Here is a 23,836-nt window from a genome sequence, read left to right on the forward strand (position 1 = left end):
GCGGCAGTGAACCGCTCTCCCGCCCCGAGTGTTGCCGCCGCCGCCGCCCGAGAGCCGGGGCCTCGTTTAGAACCCGCCGGTGAGGCGGGCGGAGGGTGCAGGGTTTCCCGGCCCGCCCCGCCCCGGGAGGGACGTCCCACCGTCCCCGTCCCTCGCTGTCCTGCGCCATGGCCGCCGCCGCTTGGTGCTACCGCGGGAACCCCGAGGCCGAGCAGCCGGCGGTGCTGGGTGAGATGGGGGACGGGGACGGGACGGGCTGGGCTGGGCTGGGGCGTGGGGGCCGGGAGCGAGGTCGCGGCCCGGTCTCACGGCTCGGTCTCACGGCCTTTTCTCCGCCGCCTTGCAGTGCAGTTCTCCAACGGTAGGCTGCGGCGGTCCGACTCCATGCGGTTCACCGTCTACCGAAGCAAGGATACGGCCCATCCCCGGAAGAAGCACCGGAGGATCCTGGTAAGGGTTCGCCCGTGGATCGCTCTCCCGTGGTCGCCTGCAGTCCGACCTCGTGGGTTTGGGAGCCTCGGTGGCTCCGGTGCGGAAAGGGGCCATGGGAGTCTGGAGCTTCGCCCACTTGGAAAGGGGCCGTGGCGGTGGGTGAGGCGCTGACACCGTCCACCCACCGTTGTCTGCCCCGTGGATCGCCGCTTAACGGGGATCGCTGAGCTGCAGCCTGGGCAGCTGCCCAGAACGGGGCCCCGTGGCCCGTCGGTGATGGGGGCGAGAGCTGCGGCCAGGCTCTGCCGAGGACACACGGGTAATTCGCACCTCAGCGGGTAGCAAAGGTGACCCTTTCACCGTTTTTTGCTCTTAAGGCTGCAGTCATGGCAGTTCCTGCAAGTAGGAACTAGAAACTTTGGTCAGACACACAGCCCGTCTGGTCCCGTTTCAGGGAGACCACTGTTGCCCTCCGAATTCCAGCCTACTGCCCAGCTCCAGCTGCTCTAGTTACTGTGTAGTGAGCAAGGCTCAGAAAATCTCCATGGAGCTTTGCTTTGTAGCAAATGTTTTAAAAAGTAATCAGAGTTTAGCAATAGTCTGTGTGAGAGAGAGGAACCGTTTTCCAAATTTCACAAAATCTTTGGGATTTCAGAGGAAGGTCTGGTTCTTAGGTGGGCTGCTGCCACAATGGAGGTGAGTGTGATGGGGCTTGGGAGAATGGGGAAGCCCTTATCGTTCAGGGAACCCCTTATATTCTTCAGGGAAGCTGTGCGCAGGGGTGGGCAGAGGAGAGCTGTGCCTTTACCCTGTAAAGCCTCTGTTGCTGGCAAGCTGGGCTCCCCACCGAGGCTTCCAACACTTCTGTGGGGACCCACGCCGTGTCCTGGGAGCCGGGAGAAGTGGGTGCAGGTCCTGCAGCCCCACCAGCTGTCTGGGCATGGTGGTTTCTGTGGAGCATGTCAGAATCAGACCGTGCTCTGTCAGGCTTGGCATTGCGGCTTGACTCTTGGAACAGAAAGGAACCAGAGTAATGCAATATGTGACATTTTGATAATGATATTGAGAGTGACGTGTGAGAGTAACTTTTTCATCAGAACTGAATACGTGCTTATTTGAAAAATTGTGATTGATACATGATTGTGTATTCTCAGGCAGAGGTTGATTTACTGAAGCTGTGTGTGTGTGTGTCTGTGTGTGCATGTGTGTTCGTGATTTATTTTAATAACCTAAAGGGAAATAATGTTTCAAAGATAAAAGCTGTTACTTAACAACTAGTCAGGTCCATTTGATCACAAAATCTGTTGTGTTATGTTTAGGCAGTGAACACAGTGAATTCTTTACCAAAGTTGTTTTTGTTGTTGTCATTAAATTACATTATAAGGAGATCTCTGTTTCTTTCAGTGAAGAGAGAACCAAGATTAAAGTCTGAAGGTGCTTTCTGCTGCTATTGTTAAGTTTTATAGCTGCTTACATGCATGATTCACTCAAGGAATAAATGACTTTTCATTCAAAATCCTCAGGGGAAATATACTGCAGTGTAGCAGAAACACAAACATTTCAAAATACATTTAGGTGGTTGAGCCATTGTGGTGAGTTGACCCTGGCTGGCTGCCAGGTGCCCAGCAAAGCTGGTCTATCACTCCTCCTCCTCAGCTGGACAGGGGAGAGAAAATATAATGAAAGGCTTGTGGGTCAAGATAAGGACAGGGAGAAGTCACTCAGTAATTACCATCACAGGCAAAAGAGACTTAACTTGGGGAAAATTAATTTATTGCCAATCAAACCAGAGTAGAATAATGAGAAGTAAAATCAAATCTTAAAATATTTTCCCCCCCACCCCTTCCTTCGTCCTGGGCACAGCTTTACTCCTGAATTTTCTACCTCCTACCCCCTCAGCAGTACAGGGGCATGGGGAATGGGGGTTGTGGTCAGTTCATCACACTTGTCTCTGCTGCTCCTTCCTCTTCAGGGGGAGGTCTCCTCACTCTTCCCCTGCTTCAGCATGGGGTCCCTCCCACGGGAGACAGTCCTCCACAAAATTCTCCAGTGTGCATCCTTCCCACAGGCTGCAGTTCTTCACGACCTGCTCCAGCATGGGTCCCTACCATGGCATGCAGTCCTTCAGGCACAGACTGCTCTAGCGTGGGTCCCCTGCGGGGTCACAAGTCCTGCCAGAAAACCTGCTCCAGTCTGGGCTCCTCTCTCCACAGATCCACAGGTCCTGCCAGGAGCCTGCTCCAGCACGGACTTCCCACAGGGTCACCGCCTCCTTTGGGTATATCCCCCTGCTCCGGCGTGGGGTCCTCCCCAGACTGCAGGTGGAGATCTGCTCCACCATGGACCTCCCTGGGCTGCAGGGGGACAGCCTGCCTCACCAGGGTCTTCACCACAGGCTGCAGGGGAATCTCTGCTCTGGTGCCTGGAGCATCTCCTCCCCCTCCTTCTTCACTGACCTGGGGGTCTGCAGGGTTGTTTCTCTTACATGTTCTCACTCCTCTCTCTGGCTGCAGTTTCTGTTCTGCAGCAGCATTTTTTCCCTTTTTAAATATGTTATCAGAGGGGCGCTTCCCTCATTGCTGATGGGCTTGGCCTTGGCCAGCAACAGGTCTATCTTGGAGCTGGCTGGCATTGGCTCTGTTGGACATGGGGGAAGCTTCTAGCAGCTTCTCTCCCTGTAGCACTCCCCCCCCCCCCCCCCCCGCTACCAAAACCTTGCCATGTAAACCCAGTACAGCCATTCTTGATAGTGCTAGCTCTTTTTTTCAGTCAGTGAATTGCAGTCATTTGGCAGTACTGGAGATGATCATTTAAAATGACCATTAAAAATTACATTTTAAACTGAGTTCCCCTTAGTTGCAGTGGTGGCTCTGCCCAACATGTGCCTTTGGCCCAGGCTGAAATCTGTAAGGTTTGTCCTGGCTGGAAGCTTAGAGAAGCTTTGAGCAACTGTGTTAAGGACCTGAAAGCATTGGAAATAGTATCCTAAATTGGCTGGCAGAGGCCTGGTCTCTCTTCACTAGTGGCTTCGTGAGTAAACCCAGTTTCTTTCACAAACTGTTGCTTCTGGATTAAAGTACAGTGGTCAACTTAGTGAGGCATTGTAACTGTGGTGACACCCAAGTTTGCTACATTGATAAACTCTAAATTTAAATTATGAGTCCCATGATTTCTTTAAAATGGTTCCTCACCTTCTGGCCCAGTGAAGGCTGAGGTAGAATTACATATCATGGGTAGTTTCAGGTTCAAGAAATGTTGTCTGTCTTTTAAAAATTTTGACCTTATGCAAAGTGTACCCAAAATGGGCAAAGGGAAGTTTGCCTACACGTGACTAGTGTCCGATGCCTGGGAATGTAGAGCTTTGTGGCACTAGGGAAAATAAAGTGGATGCAGAGAAGGTTATTCACAGCCCTGTATTCAAGTAATTTTTCTTTGTTTTTCAGGTCTCGGAAACTGACAGGCTTTCGTATGTGGGGAATAACTTCAGCAGCGGAGTTATGAAATGTAACTCCCTATGCAGGTATGGCTTGCTGGCAAAATGGGGGCAGGGACATAGAGGTGGAAGCAGAGGACTTGCTCAGACACAAAGTTCCTGGTAGCCTTTCTTAAAGCTGGCTCAGAAGTTCCCATGGAGGCCATGATTTGAATCAAGAGGATTTTGACAGGAGACTCTAGCACCAGCAGCTGCATTGTTTGTGCACATTATGTCCCTTTGGAAGTTGTGACATTACATACAAATAGAGTTTATTTGAAAAGGTCTTGTGAAGGAAAGCACGAGGAGATGATTTCATGTAGCTGAAACCTAGGAATAACAGCTTTGTTATTAAGAAACTAAGAAATAAAGACTACAAAATCACTAAGGTCATCTGCTGCTGCCCCAGAAGCCCCTCGGTCATTAATCACAATTTAAGTTCAGGGCCACAGTGCATGATGCTGCTGTGTGAACTAATAAGCTGTCTATGCCACACACTGTAGAAGGAAGTGTTGGTGAAATCACCAGCCTTTACATGTCCTGGTTAAGAATGTGACATTTGTGACATTGGGGCAGATCCCACTGGCCTCCTAAGAAGTATTCTGTATGTGAGATCTTTCTCGTTCTCTGATAGAAGAACCGCCAAATGGGTGGAGAGCCAATGTGAAATGATCTTGCCTTGTTGTACCCAGAGGTGTTTCTTTTCTCCTTTGGTGTGTATTGCTGCCCCTACTAGCCTACGCAACACTGAAATGCGTGTAATGTGCATGTCAGGCTCTCGGTACCAAGTGCTCTGCTCCGTAGATCCACTCCAGTTGCCCCAAGCAGTTTGCTCACATAGCTCATCCCTTCTCTAGTTGGACTGCACTGACCTGATGGTGTCTGACTAGTTAAAGTACAGGTAGGGTAAGGAAGTGAAAAGCAGAGTTGTGTAAAACTGTTAGGAAGAGGAGGTGCCTTCAGATGTTAGTGCCCTGGTGGTCCTATGATCTGAAAAAGACTTGACATTAGGAAGCTTTTCTTTATGGAGAAGGTGGTCAAACACTGGAACGGGCTTCCTAGAGAGGTGGTTGTTGCCCCATGCTTGTCAGTGTTTAAGAGGCATTTGGACAATGCCCTTAATAATATGCTTTAACTTTGGGTCAGCCCTGAATTGGTCAGGCAGTTGGACTAGATGATTGCTGTAGGTCCCTTCAAACTGAAACGCTCAGCTCTGCAATTCTGTAAAAGGAACTGGTTTCACCTCTGCGTATAGTCCACCAAAACATGCTAATACTAATCTTTGTTCTTCTCTCTGAGAAGTGAAACCAGGAGAGAGCTGGACCTTCATATATGACAGTCTTCAGTTTAAGATGCTGTAGCTGAAAAAAGGCACTAAGGGCTTTTTCTTCTTGAGTTTGGAGAGGTAAAATTAGTTTAATGAATATGTATGATACAGGTATCAATGCAGTATTATTTCTAGGCAGATTTAGCACTCTTGTCTCTGAACACTGATTAAGAGCTGGTTTTAGTGGGTTAAGTGGTTCTTGCCTGCACCTCTGGAGATCCTGAGCTATGGAAACTAACAAGACAAGATAACTGCTGATACATGTTCAGCTTCAAGTATTAGTTTTGCGTTAGGTGTACACATGGCTCGGGATCTCCAGAGATGCAGGCAAGAATCAATTAAGTCATTTCTTGCTTTTCTTTCAAGCTTTCCCACCCCATCCTTCTGTCCCTTTCCTCCTACATCTGCTTCAGCTGCGTGCATGAGGATTTCCTCCAGTGGATACATTCCCATAGCTCTTGGCAGCTGTCAGCCTAGAACTGCACTCACAACTGCTAATGTGGGTATAACAGGGAGCGGAAAACACCTCTGAGCAAACAGCCCGGTTTATTCTGAGTGGAAAGTCAATGAGTCTGCCAAACCTCTGGGCTTCCTGGGACAGCAGGAACTGCCCAGAGATCCTTTCTGGCCAGCGAGGTGCTGTGATTCCCACTGTACTCGGGCAGCTCCTCTGAGAGCAGCTGCATAGTATTGCTCCCACTGCAACAGGCAGCCTGTTGTGCAAGTGGGTTTTGTCTTCAGAAGGTGTGTCCTGAGTTTTAGGAAGATGTGTTTTTGGAGCAGAGCCAAGTTCAGGCACCAGTCGGAAAGGATCACATGGAATGAGCTCTTTTGGGTGCATAAGAAACTGGTGCAGTTGATACCCTGATCAACTTCAGCCAAGGGTGACATACTGCCTGTTGCTGGTGGATCCTGAGACGGTGAGGAGCAGCACAAACCATTTGGGCTCCCCCCTCTGAAATGTGGGATGAAAAGGAATTTACCTGAGAGAAATTATCCTATTTTAGAGACAGCAAAGTCACGTTTTTGAGAAGCTGTGAGAATTTAAAGTGACTTGTACTAAGCAGAGAACTGGCCACAGGGTACCCATGTTTTAAAAACACAGGAAACTGCATAGAAGCACTGAGAAACCAAGGGCCCTGACACATCAAAAAAGACAAAAGAGAATAGCAGCTAGGACTCCAGCACCTAGACTTCACCTGTGCATTTTGGAGCTAATTCAGTTGTCTTAAGACTTCGACATTTACTTGGAGCAACAAGTCTTTGTATTTTTATATATATATATTTTTATATATATACACACACATACACACACACGTGTGTGTGTATGTGTGTGTATATATATATGTGCATGCCTTGGAGGTAACTTTGTTTTATTGTGACATTCTGAATGTGCTTGGAAAACTTGCATTTGCAAGGCAGAAGAATTGGCAGGGGATGGGGACTACACATGGCTCTGCACCATGTATTTTAAAACATTGCTTCCACTGGACTGTCTCTCACTAATCACTTGCCCCTGTTCTCCCCAGGTATTTTGTTGGTGTGTTAGACAAGGACTCTGGGCAAATGGAAGTCTATAATGCTGAAATATTCAACATGCAGCCCTTGCTGTCAGGTAGGAGGATACTGTCTTTAACCCCAGCACCAGAGTCACAGCATGCTAGACCTGTGTATGCATTCAGCTATTGACTGCCTGGTTGCTGACAGCAGTGCTCTCTGTTGTCTCCCTGGCTGCTCTTTTATCCTCATTTCTGCCTTACTCCCTCAACATGGAGGAAGGAGGATACATTACACTCTCCTTTTAAGGCACTGTGTGATGTGAAAAACGGAGGGAGAAGGAAGCAAGGTGAAATTTAGGGTTGAAGTTAAGCAGAGAGTGTAGCGAGTGGGAGAGTGGAAGTGCTGGAGTCAGTAAGAAAGTTGTCACTGTTCAGAATAAGCGCAGCCTCGTCTAGGTTTGCTCTGCTGAGGGAAGCCTAGAAATTGTCAGGTCAAGGGGCTAGATCACTAAAAAACAAAACAGCTTTTCTTCAGCAGAACTGCTTTTTGTTAATGAACCCGGGAGGATAATGCAAACAATTCAGTCTTTTGAGAGCTTATTTTTTCCCTGCGCAGTAGGGCCTGGGTATTGCTGCAATCCATGTGTTACGCTTGTAGGCTTTATAGCAAAAATAAGCCTGCCTTTCATTTTTTGTTAGAGGTACATACTCTTGTATTCAGTGTGTTCTTTAATTGACAAAGTCCTATGGAGGAGATCTTGAGGTGATGTGCCAAGTCTTTCAGTAATGGATTAGAGCTAAAGGGGTACTGAATACCTGACCTGTCCCAGCTGCTGCAAGCCAAGCACACTAACTTTCATTCTTTTATAGATAACTTAATACCTGATGACACGAAGGATTATCAGAATAAATCCTACAGGGAGAAGGTAAAGTTGAAACCCCATATCATATTCTACTGGGATTATCCAGCTAACACTGGCAGATGATACTTGTCTGAGACTGATGTTTGGTTTACTGCAGGGTAAACCTCTGCAGGTTCAGCACTCTCTCTGTGCCTTGGAGGTCTATGAGACAGTGCATTATTAGTGCCTAACTTGGCAGTATTTTCATAATTATGTTAGGCTTGATTACAATCCCAGTTACTTCCTGCCCCCTTGCAGATCAGTGCTTGTTGCATGGTTGGGTTGTGCCCAGTGAAATGTTTGAAGTTTTCTTAGAGAATGTGAATGTGGAACAAGTGGTGGTTAGCTGAGTTTTCCTCTTAGGTGCAAAGTGTCTTCACTTCAGCAGTGTGTTTTCATTTGCATCTCTCTTGCACAGATGGATTTGTGCATTGAGGCCTTTGGTACCAGCAAGCAGAAGCGAGCTCTGAACTCTCGGCGAATGAATGCAGTGGGCAATGATATTCTGAATACAGCTGTTACAAAAGCAGCAACAAACATTATAAATGCAAAGGGAGTAACAGGTAAGAATACTGTCTCAGGGTTTAATGAAGGCAATCAGAAGTGCCTTTTTCTGTCAGTTCCTTGCCAAGTACGGTAGGAAGAAGAAGGGGTTTTCTTTGAGTGACCAAGAAAGCAGCTGGTCTAACAGCTGAGAAGGGCACATGTGGAGGAACTCGCAGATCTTTCTGGTGGAAAAGGAACTGCTTCCTTCTTATCCTGCTAGACTTAGTGTGGGAGTTGCCTGAATGAGGGTATGTCCCTGTGGCATCAGTGTCTGTCCCTGCCCATTACTGGGAACTCTTCTGGGAGTCCCTGGATATCAGTTTACTGGGATAAAGGCAGTACATTCACCTGGTCTGAACTGAGAAGCTGAACGTTTGTTGAGGTGAACTGTACCCTGGCTTTGCAGTGTCATGTCTATGGAAAATGGTCTGTGCCCTAAACCAGGTCACAGCCCCATCAAGTGCCATCCCCAGAGCTGTTGTGAGCCAGGCTGATGGCCTTAGGCTTCTGCTATGGAGGGGCCTGCAGCAAAGAGGAGTCTGCTGTGGCCTTAGTTGCTGTCACTACTGCAGGGAATGTTCACTCTCCAAAGCATCACACTGAGATGATGTTTCAAGGAGAGTTGATAACCCCGCTACTGAGTGCTAGTGAGGCTGCATCTGTATTATGTTGTCCAGCCTGTGCCACCCCTCTGTGCCCCTGTCCTGATCAGGAAGGAGGTGGAGAAATGAGAGTCATGGCAGGGCAACAAGAACGGGCAGGGGCCTGGAGCACACAACTGACGAGGACAGGAAGATGGAGCTGGGCTTGTTTAGTCTGGCAAAGACAAAGCCAAGGAGGATCTAACAGTAGCCCACAGCTACCTGAAGGGCCGTCAGAGCCAAGCCTTCTCAGCAGTGCCAGCAAGAGTCAACAGCACAACTTGTGGTGGTCCCTGGGCACTGGGAGGTCCAGGTGGGAGACTGGGGGACCCTTCTTGCCTTGGAGGGTGGTGCAGGCCTGGGACAGGTCACAGAGCGTTGTGGGGTCACTGTCCTTGGGTGTTTCCAAGCTTTGGCACAACAAATTCAGGGCTGCTCTGATCCAGTGCTGTAGACAGTCCTATTCCAAGCAGGATGTTGGACAGGAGACCTCCAGAGCTCCTTTCCACCAGCACTTTTGGGATTCTGAGTTTCATTGGCTATGAATGGGAGAGATGTGTGTTGATTATAGAACCTGTCAGCTTTCATCCCTTCTGTGCCAGGTTAGATGTTGACTGTGCTCTCAGAGCTGCTTTGGGCCAAGTGCATGTCCAGTGGAACCCAGGGTGCCAAACCCATATTCTGCCCACCCTGCAGGCAAGAGGTGCAGCAGCAGCAACCACTTTGTCTTGGTGCACTTCTTTCCTGGATTTTTCTCTAGTCTGGAGCGGCTTTTCTAAATTTTAGGAAGCAGAAAGGTCTTGGCAGAAGTGATGACACCATTCTAAAACCCAGCATGCTAAATACATAGCAGGCATATCAAAAGCTCTTGGTCTTTCTGTGCCTACTGGAACGCTTTCTGTACAGTCAGCACCTACATGTGGCAGTAACAAAACAAAATAGGGAAGAGCTGGAGCCTTTTCCTACTACTGTCCCAAGTGAGATAAACTGAACTGGAGTTAAATCTTTAAAACTCCAGCTGTGATTAAACTGGTGTTTACCCAAGAAGCACCATTGAGTAGACTTGTGTCTAAAGGAAGGATTTGGGTTGTGGTCATGTTCTCTGTGTTTTTGTTTGCATGGTCCAAATACTCTCTTCTTTCTTGCTTCCCTCTGAAGCTTTGACCCAGGATGTGGCCCAAGATGATGTACAGAACATCTCCATCTTCCTCCCACCATGCAATGAAGATGCTGACAAACCAGAAGATGTTTACAAGTTTGAGGACAGTATCTTTTTCTGTGGCAGAGTGGTTTCCCACACCTGTAAGCCTCGATGTCAGTGGTCTGGCATGTGAGAGTGAGTGCTGCCAGGCGTGTGAATGAGCCTAGCCTTCACCCCTCATGAGCCAAAAGCTGAGAGCAGGGACATGCAGTGTTGAGATTTTTGGACCTGCAAGTCCCATATTCTGCCTCTTTCTTACAGAGAGCAGGATGCTGTGCCTCCCTGTTGGCAGCAGTTTGACTCGGAATGGTAATTAGGTCAGCCATGCAGGAGAAGTGACTTGTCACAAGTCACAGTCCTTTTAGACACCTTTGTTATTGGCCATCTTCCAAGTCTTGTCATTATGTCCTGCCCATTTATAATTTCCTTCCCTCCTTCCCTGCCCCACACCTCCTAAAGCAAGAGTGGGTAGAACTTAGCACGCTGCAGGCTGTTCAGACCAGAAGGGAGAGCAAAGGCACGCTTGTTCTTTTCTTTAAAATCCTTCTAGTTCTGTCCCCAGCAGAGTATGAAGCATTGCAGGTTCCAGCAGCAGTCTTTGTTAACATCACTCCAGAAGAAATCACCAAGAAAATGGAAGATAAAAGGTAATGCTGCTGCAAATGCCCTTGTAATAGTTGTGGTGGGGCCCTGTGAAACTGTAGTTTTTCTGCGGGGCAGGGTGACTACTGCTGCCAGCTCCACTGTACCTAGGCTGATCTTTTTGGTGCAGAGGGAGGACATTTGAAACAAGTATGGCTGAGCAACACCTACCTTAGGGAATGTGGGGTATAGTTATATACAGGTGAGGGAGTCACGTGCACAGCAGCATGGCTGCCCTTTGGGGAACTGATTGCAGAGGAAAAGAGTGGAGAAATCCAAAGTGGGGTCTGAAGGCAAGTGCCTAGAAGATGGACCACAGAACTGTGCTGAGCATGATATGGCCATGGCTGGGCACTGTCCCAGCCAAGTACTGACTTGCTGTAGAGGTTGCTGTGGCTTGGCAAGCTGACGTGGACATACGCTTAGAGCTGTTAAGCCATTGTGCTGAGGGGCTGAAGTGAGCTGGAAAAGCACAAACTGCACCTCACTCCCTGTGCTTCCTGTCTGCCTTTGCCAAAGTAGAAGTGCGTCTGTGTGCCACATTGAGAGCCTGCAGTTTCTGCAGTGCGGGGACCTTCTTACTCGCTGCACACTGAAGGGGGCTGGCTGAACATGGTGGGCATTGACAGGAAAGTGTGCTCACAAAGCAGCCTCCTGGGCTATGCTTTATAGGTGTCCAGGGAGCTCTTCTCAAATAGCTGAGCATTGCAGTTACAGGTGTGTCCTGTCCTTCTGATGATGTAAACTGATTCCTGGTTCTTTGAGGCTCATCCTCCCCCTCTCTCTCCTTCAGCCATTGCTCCTTTGTTTTAGAGGAGCTGAAGTTCCTGCCTGCTGATGAGAAGAGGAGGGATCACAAAGCCCGATGCCTCTGGTTCCTGGACATCCTTATTAAGTTCAGCCAACTGAAAGTGATCAAGAAGAAGCGTAAGAGTTTTCAGCTCCTCCACTTTTAAGCTATCTGCTGGGTCTTGGTTTGTAATTACTGCAGTAGAAAACAGTACAGCTGCCCAGAATGAGCTATGTGATCAAACAGCTAGCTGCAGCAGTTGCTTTCAGCCTGTTTCATGGTGAGGTTGAGGATCTCCATGTTGTTGAGGGTCGTTAGATCTGTGTCAGCTGGGAGATGTATGTCTAATAATTTTTGGTCTCTTTGTAACTGCAGTGCATCAGGATGATACCATGAGATCCTCTTGGTAGGAGACAGGGTAGCTTGGATTGGAAATTTTGAGATTCTTTCTAGTTTATCGATAGTTCTGTACTTATAAACATGTTTTACATTTTCACACCTTAGTCCTAAGCCAAGAAGCTGGAACAATCGGCTCTCCCTCATCCCTCCATATTCCAGGTGCAAGAGGCATACAGTACACAATACATCCTTTATATCTCTTTTTGTGCTTTTGAGAATGTCTTCATCATCCTTTACTTATTAGCTCAATGTGTGAATCACAGTGATCATACTTCCATTGTATTCAGGATCTTGCTTTTAAACTGACAGGAACTGCTGTTCTCAAAAGCACTGCGCAAAATATTGTGGCTGAGGTTTTCAAGACTTGCCATCTTCCATAGACCTTGTGTATCTGAGTCTCCTTGTCAGTGGTGAAAATGTCATTGTTAGCATTTTCAATGGCAGTGGGGTGATGGTTTCAGTTTTAATATTTTGTGACAGGACCATCTATTAAAAGGCAGGAATCTATTAAAAGAAATATATGTGTAGGCACACATGCACACATTTTGGATGGTGCAGTATTGAAGTGGGAGATCCCATTTGTAAAGAAAATAAAAGGTGTTAGGAGCCTCTCTTAGACCTGAAAAATGATGAGACCTAGAAATCAAATGCCTAGGTTCCTTTTAGGTTCTCTTATGTTCCTGGGAAGAGATGATAAGTCATGGTAATAAATGTGCTATTATGATGGCTGGAGGTGGGCAGTACGAGAAAGAGTATGTGTTTCTTATTCCACTGCAAAACCCCTTTATATCCTAGATCCAATGGGTCCTGAATGCCCACACATTATTTCCAGGAAACTCATGAAGAATTTCACTTCACTGACGTACAACAATGGCAGGTAAGGAACTATGTTTGTTTTGATGTTCTCGAGGCAGAGGTACAGCAGAGTTCAGCTTGAAGGGCCATGGGCACATGATCAGGAAACTTCCTACCAGAATGGAAGATAGCAGTAGCTTCTCTTGCTTCACGCCCCAGCCCTGTAGAACATTGGGTCATGGCTGGTGATAGTCCATTTTAGGCAGTGCAGGTCTGAAATGTGACTGGGAAAAGAAGGGTCATGTGTGCAAAAGCAAGCCTGCACCTGTGGATTTAGCTAGCATGCCCAAATGGGGTGCCCAACCATCTGCCTGACCATTTCTGGGTACGGGATGGCAGAATGGGTGCTTGCTTTGCAGCTGATTCTCAACTGTGCAGCTAAACAGGCAGCTATCCACACGTACATTTTCACTGTGAACCAAGGCAGCTGACAGATGGATGCATCAGCTCTTCCACCATCCCAGGGTTGGTCAGGACAGGTAATGCCGTGGCTAAATAAGGGTGCTTTTTTACACTCACATAGTTTAATTAGCATAACAGGGGTGCTTGTACATGAACCTAAGCATTACTTGACTTCTTTGGATTCTCCACTGAAACCTGCACAGATAAAACTGTGTAAAGATTTGCACCGGTTAACTTGCCCTGGGCTGAGACCCACACCATTCCACCCATATGGATACAAGCTAAAGAGTTCTCCCTAAGCTTTGCCCAGGCGTTACCCTGCCAGCAGTGACAAAGTTTGGTATAGTAAGGTAGGGTCTGGTCCTGTCACGGAGGTCAGCCAGGAGAAGCCAGCACCCCATGATGGGAGGAGAGGCTGGGAAGCTCCTGCAAGGTCCTCCTTTCCAGCAGTGTCAGAGCCACTTGTGTGGTGCTGAGTGCGGTCGCACTGCAGGGAGGGCCTTCGGCAGCTGTTGGAGGCTGCCTTTGACCAGGTGGCCCTTGGCTCCAGCCTTCAGACGGATGCCACTTACAACTAAGCAGTTATAAATCTGGATAAACATTTTCAGTAATCCTGTTGAGTGGAAGCACCAAAATACAGGCAAAAGTTAATAGTATCCTCACTTTTTGCCACAGTGCCTTCCCCACACTCGGGGAGCTAACAGCCTCTCTGCCTAGAAGGGACAGAATGCTAATGCTCAGCTATTGCACAGCTGCACTGCTGCTGTTAATCTGACAGGAGCAGAGAATTTGAGTCCAAATGGGCCAGCTTTTGTCTGAAGGCTCAAACCAGTGACAAGTAGTCAGATGCTCCCAGAGGATTGCCAGCCAGGGATCTGCTTTGTGGGGATTGTGTTTTTGAGGTGCCATTAGTAGTTACACTGAATGCCCTCAAAACAGCTTCCCTTTGCTTTCCTCTGGCAAAGGACTAGTGTGCCAAAGAGACTGAAGTGTCATTAGCTAGTGGTTTTGTCAAGGCTGCATAATGATAAACAGCCTCAGGGGCCTGCACTTCTGAACAGAAAGGGGGCATGTGAGGAGGGCAAAGAAGCCTGTTAGGCCCCTGTGATCAGAGGTCTGTGTTGCTTTGAGCTCTTCTTTGGTGTCTAGGAAAAGTCAGTCACATCTAACAGGGGCTCCAGTTCTGTCTGCACCTCATGGGGATTGTGTTTGGGATTCACTGACTCTCCACATCTCATGTTCTCCTCTTGCTAGTGTCCAGAATTTAATCTCTGCATCAATGAAGGCTAAAATCATAGCATATGTCATTGCATTGGCTCTGCACATTAACAACTTCCAAACAGACCTCACCATCCTGCAGAATGACATGAAGCTCCAAGAAAGCAGGTGAGTCACTGTGCTTGTTCACACTTGCTGAGAGATGCTGTGATCCTCCTACGAAGACCCCCTGAGGAAAGAGCTCTGGAGCCTCTCTGGCACCTGGGTAGTACCGTAATACCTGCTAGCGAGTCCCTTTTGTTGTAATTGGGCTCTGTCTTTCATGAGTGTGTTCAGCCTTTATTTTGAAGCCCTGTTGCTCATAAAGGAGGGTGGTTATACATCTCAGGCTTTGAAAGGGCACTTGCTGCAAACAGTTGCATCAGATGCATCAAGAGGCTCTTCAGCTGTTCTGCAGGGAATGAAACAGAGGCAGGCAGCACTGAAATGGCCAGCCGGTGCAGATTCCAGGACAAGACCTATCCACAGCCACCCAGCTCTGTTTCTTGCCTGACAAATCACATCTTCACCTTCCTGTCCTCTCTGCCCCTTGTTTCTGAAATACTGACGAACTTGTGGACTTTTCAGCAAAGCACAATGGGGAGAGGTTGTAGGCAGAACTGCTGGTCATAGTATTTGAAATAAGGTGAATGGGTAGAAAACAGCTTGCAGAATAAGCTTCAGGGCAAACAACCCTGCTGTGTTAGCTTTTGGGGGCACTTGCTCCCTAGACTAATTTTCTATGGAAGAAGACATGTCTTGCATCTGCTGTTAGCTGCAAGACCTGCTTTTCCCAGCAGGTGTCAGACGGAGCCTGCTGCCAGCTCCTCTGGCTCTGGGAGTTCTTCCACTGCAGTTTGTGGTGTACTATGTCTCCGGCCTCTGCAGAATAAATCAGGAATTGATTGGAACTGCTCAACCAGTCCACTGTGCTTGCTGGGAGACTTCTCAGCAAGCAGACAGCAGCTCAGCAGGCAGCTTGTTAACACTGTCTGGGAAGGGGACATGTGGCCCATTAGTGACTGTTCAGCCGTGCTCATTAGTATCTCTCTCCCACCCTGTCCTGTTTTGTGGGCGATAGTGGTGCCAAGGACATGTGCTTCCTAACTCAGTCACGTTGGTCTTTCTTAACAGGATTGCTTAGTGGTCGTGTGGCTGGGTAGGAACTATGGAGGCACACAAACCCTTCACTGCAACTGAAAAATGTTGTGGACTATCCTAGGGTTTCTGGCTGAGGGATGTAATGTTAAGGTCTGGTGATAACAGGAAGTTATCACAGCCTTTAGTCACCTCTTGGTTTTGCAAGCTCCCTAGTCAGCCTTGATGCAATTACTTCTGATTTTGCCTCCAATTATGCTCTTTATTCTTTGATGGATAGTAGTGGGTTTAACAGCAGTGTTTGCTGTTGGTTTCCATCCATTTTTTCTTTTTAAGCTTTTTAAGGAATCCATGTTGGTTTTCACAGTTGACTCCCGGTTTTTGTTCTTAGCTGCTATACTGGAGCTGGCAACACAGAGCATAGGATGCTGTTGAGAAAAGGGTGGAGGAGGCTGGGACCTGTTGGGAAAATTGGAGAGACACATAGCCCTGAGCCACTGAAGAACGCGTCCCAACTGAATCTGTTTGTATTTCAAAGATAATAAAGTCATCTGGGAGGATTCTGGGACTTGTGTGTTCACAGGACACCAGCTGAGGCCAGAACACCCCCTTCCCCGCTAGCTTCCCTTCAGATGCACTTTGTTCTCTCTGTTTGACAAGCTTCCAGGTGTGTTCTGGGTTGCATCTTGTTGCTCAAGCTCTTCACACTACATATCTCAGCCAAGCCCCTCTTCTTAGAGCTGACGCTGAGTTCTAGTGGCTAAGAGGACATGTTCTTGCTGGACTAGGTTCCATTCATCATACCACGCATGGGAGATGAGTACACTGGGAAGCAGCAGCTAGATACAAATAATGCCTGTTCTCTTCATAGGGAAGTGGAGAGCAGCATTATTTTTTTCTCAAGTCAGCTGGCCATTGAATAAGGCAACATGGGTTTGGACTGCTGTCCAAGGTGGTGGTGCACAGCTTAGTAGCATTCTAGCCTCCTCAGGAAGGCTGTACCTTGTAGTCTTTGAATACCTTCCAGCTTCTGTCTCCATGGTATCCTTGAGATGCAGAGAACACATCCTGCTCGCTGGTGCCTCCTGGCTTCTCCCCTGAGGCAAAAGGCTGTTGATATTTTGTGCAGCGTCATGGTACAGAAGACTTTTGTGCCCCACTGAGACAGTGTTTCTCTATTTTCCAGGATGATGGACATTGCAAGGGCCATGCGGTTGAAGGTCTCCAAGGCAAAGGGGGTGCTGGGACTTGAGAATGAGCAGAACCACAAGCTGGGCACTCTCTCTCTCCCCTTGCCTGTGCAGAAGTCATCAGGGAGCCAACGGAAGCGCAAGAAAATGAACTGAAATGTCTGGGAGGTCTGAGCAGGGGCAAAACAGTTCCTTTCTCAACTGCCGTTCTGCACACAGAGCATCATGGGGATGCTTTTGTCTGTTGGATTTGGTTGTCCAGCATCAGCACATGACCTTGCTGAAACCCTGTCTCAAGGCTGGGTTGGAACAGATGTTCAGCTCATTAAACTGCTTCTTTTTTCTATTTATGTAGAAAAAGCTATGATAAAACCTTTTTCTTTTTTCCTGTCTGTATGAGGGGAGAAAGATGTAGGTTGTGCTGGAGCAAGAGAACATGGTTGGAAACTGCAGGTCCTCCACTGACTACTGTCTGGTCGGTTCTGGCAATGACCTGTTGGCTTGTGGCCCATTTTACCCCTTTTTCACATATGCCGGCTAGAAAGCATAGAAGGAAAGAGACTAAGCAAACCATTACTTACACACAACTTCTTGGCTCCGGGTGTGTTTGTTTCTCTAGAGTTCCAGTGTAATTCTGTGTTCAAAAAGTATAAAGATGCAACACAAAATATTTCTGCCACTTTTCCTATCCTGGCTTCTTGCCTGGAGGAGGGAGAATTCTGCTGAGTCAGAGCTGGTTCATATTCGGAAAGGGTGATTAGTTTGAATCCACAGCTGTGGATTCCCAGTCCTGGGGAGAGAGACTTTTGGGCTAGTTCCTCTGCATTTTCACTCTAGTCCTGGGCTTCTGGGCTGTAAGCCTCATTGCAGGTGTTCATTATGCAAGGTTGTAGGAGTCCGGGGCTTCTGAAAAGCTAAGGATCGCCTCCAAGAGAAAAAGCTTATGTGAAATAGGAGCATGGGCTGTCAAGAGCAGTCTTCTCTTTGAGGTGTCTGCTTCAAATAGTAATTTGTGTTTAGTACCTCATTTTGGGATTTAAGGATAACTCCTTACACACGTTAATGACCCACTATTCTCAGCTCTCATTAGAAGTGACATAAACATCCAAGTTTTTGGGTAGAGGATAATTAACGCCATGGGAATTGCAGGCTGCAGATAATCAGTAGGAATGTTTTTATCACAGAATGGTTGAGGTTGGAAGGGACCTCTGGAGTTTACCTTGTCCAGTCCCCCTGCTCAAGCAGGGCCACCCACAGCCCAGCGCCCAGGACCATGTCCAGCTGACTTTTGAGTATCTCCACTGACGAAAGTTCTACAACCTCCCTGGGCAACCTGTGCCAGTGCGTGGCCACCCTCACAGTAAAAAAAGTGTTTCCTAATATTCAGAGGGAGCCTCCTGTGTTTCAGTGAGTGCCTGTGTCTTCTGGTCCTGGCACTGGGCACCACTGAAAGAGCCTGGCTCCATCCTCTTGACATCTTCCCTTCAGGTATTTATAGACATGGATGAGATCCCCTGAGCCTTCTCTGCTCCAGGCTCTGAACAGTCCCTGCTCTCTCAGCCATTCCTCATGGGAGTGATGCTTCAGTCCCTTCAGCGTCTTAGTTGCCCTTCATTGAACTGTCTCCAGTATGTCCATGTCTCTGTTGTACTGGGGAGCGCAGAACAGGACACAGCACCCCAGGTGTGGCCTCACCAGTGCTGAGCAGAGGGAAAAGATCACCTCCCTTGACCTGCTGGAGATGCTCCTCCTAAATGCCACCCAGGACACAGTCAGCCTCTGCTGCAAGGGCACGTTTCTGGCTCATGTTCAACTCGGTGTCTACCAGGACCTCCAGGTCCGTTTCTGCCAAGCTGTTTTCTGGCTGGGCAGCCCCCAGCATGTCCTGGTGCCTGGGGTTTCTCCTCCCCAGGTGCAGGACTCTGCACTTCCACATGTTGAACTTTGGAAGCCTCTGACTTACCCAGGCCTTGTTCTCAAGTCTTCAAGTAGAGTGAATTTGCTCAGGGAGGTGATCTGGCTGAAACCACTTTTTGTGTTTTGTTTTTTTTTTTTTAATTCTCATTAGGATCTGGTTTTCTGCATATCAGAGCCAGCAGCTGTGACTTAAACTGCTATGAAGCACTACTCTGAGATCCATAATAATTAGTTTATCCTCTTTATCTAATTTTAGCTCACTGCTGCTGTGTTTCAGGTGGTTGATATGGGGCGTGAGGAGGTGAGATGTGGGTCACCCTGACGATGCCATGGGTTTTTTAGATGAAAAATTTAACAGCTGTTGCAAAGCTGTTTCTGTGTGCCAAGGTGAGCAGAGAAGTAGAAAGCAGAGGTGGTTGCCCAACCAACTGAGCAAGAAGTGATGCTGTTTTGCATTATTTGTAGCCAATTGCAGCAGAGATGAGGATGTTAATGGCCTTTTGACATCACTGCTGTGTGCAGCAGAGCCTGTTCTGACTGTATCTGAGAGCAGCACCCCTGATTCGGGGAAAATGAGTGCAAATTTAGTCCAAATAGGAGAATGAATCATCTGCAATGTGTCTCAGTATTAGCCGCTGCACTTTGGAGAGCAGCTGTTTGCCTTCCCGATAACACAGGTGGAGTTCTTCACTATACAGAAAGAAGTGCCAAGGCAGGGATATAGCAGTGGGGGAAGGGGACCAGAAATCCTGTCCTGAGGCCAGAAAGATGCCCCCCAGCACTGGGCAGCCCCCACTGAAGCAGGCAGGAGAGGGCTGGAGGCAGGTCCCGGGCAGGGGACTCTCACCGGGTATGAACCAAAGCAAGATGTAGGTCGTCTAGAAGGACTCGGAGCCCCCAGTCAAGTGCTCCCATCCTTATCTGCATCATGGAGAGGGGTGTGCGAGTAGGTGTGTGGGTCCCTGGGAGACAACAGGAAAGGCTGAAAAGAGAAAACCAGCAGCAGTGGGGAAAGATGCTTTGCTCAAAATGAGGAGAGGTTTACTAACGCTCAACTTTCTGGGGTCACCTTGCTTGAGAGCACATCCTGGCCACTGAGAGTGCAAGACAGGCTGGGAGAGGGGCTGTGCACTTTTCTCCAGAGGCACACATGCAGGTTGCCCTGTGGGAGACTGGCAGGCATGGCAGGTTAGAGAACGCTAACCCTCGGCAGAGCACGGTGCCGCACGGACAGGCTGGCCAGGAGCGGGGGGGCCATGGCTGCAGCTTTCCTTGGACTGCCACTAAATGTCTCTGAGCCCAGGCTGCAAAAACACCACACCTGCCCGCAGCTGACACCTTCGCAAACGCACACCATAGCCGGGCAGCATGGGCACGCCTGAGCCAGCACAGGAGGAGATGATCCAGGACCGATGACGAGTTGCATTGTCATCCTTGTCTGGGTGGGAGCGTGTTCCCGTAGGAGCAGGGAAGCTCCTACGGCTGCCTGGTTTGAAGGTGATGAGCTCTCACTGCTGCTCCTCTGCCACGAGATCACTCCAGTACTTCGCTAGCATACAGACAACGTTGTAGTCCTCTTGATAAGGTGTCTGGTCACCAGATAAAAGGTTCTGTGAACTGGGCTGAGCGCAGGCTCTCTCACACCTAAAGGCACGGGGCTCTGTAGGACAGTGTTGGGTGGGAGTCAGCTTCTCTCAGCAATGTTGGCATATTCTCTCACAAGTGGTACCTGCACAGACAGCAGAACAGGCACAGCAGCAGGGAGGCACTCAGCTTTCGCCCATGCTGCCTTTCTGGAAATGAGCTCTAATTAACTCACAAGCAGACAAATGAGCTCTTTGACCAAAGCAAAATGCAAGGTCTGTGCTGTGCCAAGAAGTGGCCGTGCGGGTCATGTGTGTGCGCTCGCTTTGCAGTGTTCGGGTGGTGAGAAAGCCAGCAGAGCTCCAGATTGTGCCTTCAGCAACCTGCCAGCTCAGGGGGGCTGCTACCCACTGTGTCACAACGAGCACTTGAACTAGGGGTTTGCACAAGTACAGCAGCACCCCATGCTGCTTCCATTATGCTCCATAAACTATCCACTGTAACACAAGAACATGAAACATTTCATAATAAATTAACGCCAGTGAAAACTGATTAATGAGCACCCACTGAATTCTCTCCACACAAGAAGAGAATACTATTTTCTGACTTTGTGTCTGAAAGTCCTAACTGTCCAGAGAAGTTAGGGTCTTAAGTATATGTAACATAAAAATTGAAAGATTAATTGGGAAAGCAAATTTTATTTTTGCTTTTTTTGTGACGATGAAGTCAGTATGAAAATTTGGATTTCTCCGTAGTGATTGATAGTATAAATATTAATATTTGAAGACAATATTTGAACTCTGTACCTCCAGCTCAGCCTGTCAAAAGTTTGAAGATACTTGATCACGTGACCAGGTCTTACTCCATATATTGAAATTAACTGCTTGCTCATATTCTGCAACGTGAAGTAAGTTAAACTACATGTATTTTGGGAACAATTTTCTGTATGCCTGCTTGACAGCATGTGGATCCTCCATGGGGCATTTTGCTGCTCCAAAGTGCAAAAAGCACAGAATTAAGAGTATATGAAAGCTATTGTAAAGATCCCAAATCTCACTGGGTTTTGTTTGTTTGTTTGGGGTTTTTTGGGCCTGGCTGATGGGATTCAGAAGCCTCTGGGAAGTGCCTGAACAGAAAGATGGTCTCCTGAACCCCAGGGTTCAGGCCACTGCAGGCAGCTCCAGGGATTGCAGGTTCCCCATCTTTTGAGGTTCTCCACATTGGCTTAGAAGTATGTGCAAGTTCAGCTGCTACAGCTTCTGTGTGGCAGTAACCTCCGATGTGAACATTCTGAGCCTCCACACCTATTGTGATTGTGCCATTTATTTTCCTACAGGCATTTTCAGAGTGGCACTGAACATTTCTAGGTGCTCCTGCAGGCATGCCAACCTTCTGGCAACTTCCAATTTAAACACACCACCCTGACCAGCAGCCTGGCTCTGTCCTGACTCATGTACAGCCCACCCTTCCTCTCCCAGTTCTCCCATCTCTAAAGGTTCCCCAAGGTCATGCTCCCCCTGCACGTCATGACTGTGGATCTGATAGCATATTTCCATACATTCTGTATGGTATGTCTAAATATTTTGATGGTTTTAATATTTTGTACCAGCCATGGAAACTGGTTTGCTGCTAGGTGACTGTAAAAGTGAGATTTGGTAAATAATTATTAGAAATCTTATACTAACACTATGATTGAAACAATAGACAAAAGTATAGCCAAGCAATTAACTAGCAGAGGTAGTTACTCATAAGTTTTGCAGTTCTTTGTGCTTATGACGAGATGTTCCTGTACGCTACATGAGAACAATGTTGAAACTGGCCACGTGTGATTGAAACTGCGTTAAGCTTCAAGATCAAAGAACAAGGACAGGAATAAAGACTTCAAGGACAGCCAGCAAGAACAAAAGCAGCCCTTTGACTCAGATGGATCCTTCATTGCGCATGATCAGATGTAGGCAGTACTATGACAATCAGTTGCAATCATTTTTATGTATATGTATACTAATCTGATTAATATGCAATTAGTTATTCTATATAACCTGTTTGTGCTAAAGCTGTGGCATGCACGCAAAGTGGAATTATCCCCCATGCATCCAGTGCTGCAGTAAAGAATGCTTTCTAAAACTCCAAAACGAGTCTTAGAGAGTTTCTTCGACCGGCTTTTCGGTATCAGATCCGTGCCTTTGTACAAAAGACAGGCAGTACTGCAGAGAGCGCTACATGGACTCTGGGATTCCAGGAGGCCCTGCAGCCCGAATTTGGGTTGTCGCATCCTTCCCACACACCCATTCCTGCTACCAACCTGTGCGTTCATTCCTCTCTTGCCATTTAGCCAGTAACATACATGTATGTCGTGTATTGGCATCTCTCCCACTACTACTGCCAGCTACTTCTACTGCTGGATCCTGCTCCAGGACCATCCATCAAGCAAACCAACCCTGTTATCAGCTGGCGGGTGGGTCTCAGCTAGGAGCTACAAGCCTTCCTTCCCTGAAGTTTGTCTCCTCCCAAGTGGCAGCACCACAGCAAGGACTGCCCTGCAATGCCCCAGTGCGTCTAATCCTATTTCCCTCAATCTACTTCAGCTCCGCCACGGTCATCTCACGAGACACCCATCCTCGGCTCTCCTTGCACTGTGTCCATCTCCTCCCACTCTGCCCGGGGAACAGCGACCGGCAGTTTGTGCTTCGGATGTGCTGGTCTCTGAAGGCTTGTGCTAGGTCAGCTTTGCCTTTATCCTGAGGCAAACCAGGCCTTTGACCACCTCAGTGACCATACAGTACCAAAATAAAAAAAAAAACAACAGGCAGTCTTCTAATGGTAAAAGGTTTCCTTTGGTAGGGGTTCAAGATGACTCTGGACTGTACACCCAGAAGTAATGTATATATAGCTAGAGGCAGAGATTTACCAACTTATAATGCTGTCACTCACCTCTGGTTTTAAACCTGCTCCTGTGCATATGAAACCCTCCAGGCTTCAACACAGGCTGCGTGCTTGCCAAGTGTCCGTCTCGTGGGCAGGGCTGCATCCCACGGCCTTGCAGTGCGACAAGCCGCTTCTGGAAGGGTCACCCCAAAAGCCACTCTGGAAAACTTCACTCAGTTTGGAAAGCAACTCAGTTACTAAAATGTAGACAACTTCTAAAACATAGCATTTTATTTGTGGCAGGCAGTTTTCCTGAAATTATAGAAAATAGTAGTTGTCCTTTAAAAACAAAAAAAAAAGGACCAGATCTTCTTACAGCATCAGCCTGCAGAGAGGCAGCAGATGACATCAGTCTGTGCAACAGAGTTATGCCAGCTTGTATCAGAGGAGAAACCTGCGTGGACAGCTTGTTATGTGAACGAGACAAAGAAAATCCAGCTGGGAACCGACAGCCGGTTTCAGGCAGGGGGATGACAAGGCAGAAACTGCTAGCTGGTCATGCGAGGTTACGGCACGCAAGCCTCCCTCTCCCTGCAGCAAGACCCCCAAGCCCCAGGGGCCAGTGGGGGATCCCCAGTGACACCCACAGAGCCATGAGCCCCTGCCCAGTTCCTCCCAGTGCCCAGGGGAGCTCAGCCCCATGGGCTGGGGGACACCCACCGTCTCCTGAGCACCTCACAGAGCCAGGAGTCACTGCCAGGGGTGGAGGACACGTTACAGGGAAAGAACGTTCCGGGATTGCACATAGCTTATTACA

The 23,836-nt window shown here is 48.1% G+C and overlaps 1 protein-coding gene across 1 annotated transcript; it reads left to right on the forward strand.

Annotated features, from left to right (window-relative positions):
• Nucleotides 1–22: 22 nt before the first annotated feature.
• On the forward strand, nucleotides 23–17,240 carry POLR1E (RNA polymerase I subunit E). Its single transcript, XM_075021721.1, has 12 exons — nucleotides 23–228; nucleotides 347–450; nucleotides 3,876–3,952; nucleotides 6,761–6,846; nucleotides 7,601–7,656; nucleotides 8,051–8,195; nucleotides 9,978–10,085; nucleotides 10,571–10,667; nucleotides 11,456–11,589; nucleotides 12,647–12,728; nucleotides 14,363–14,494; nucleotides 16,650–17,240. Exons 1-12 carry the CDS (start codon nucleotides 168–170, stop codon nucleotides 16,807–16,809), a joined length of 1,242 nt encoding a protein of 413 aa, XP_074877822.1. The 5' UTR covers nucleotides 23–167; the 3' UTR covers nucleotides 16,810–17,240.
• The last annotated feature ends 6,596 nt before the right edge of the window (nucleotides 17,241–23,836 follow it).

The sequence above is a fragment of the Buteo buteo genome, chromosome Z (genome assembly GCF_964188355.1).
Source record: "Buteo buteo chromosome Z, bButBut1.hap1.1, whole genome shotgun sequence".
In the NCBI taxonomy this organism is placed as follows: domain Eukaryota; kingdom Metazoa; phylum Chordata; class Aves; order Accipitriformes; family Accipitridae; genus Buteo; species Buteo buteo.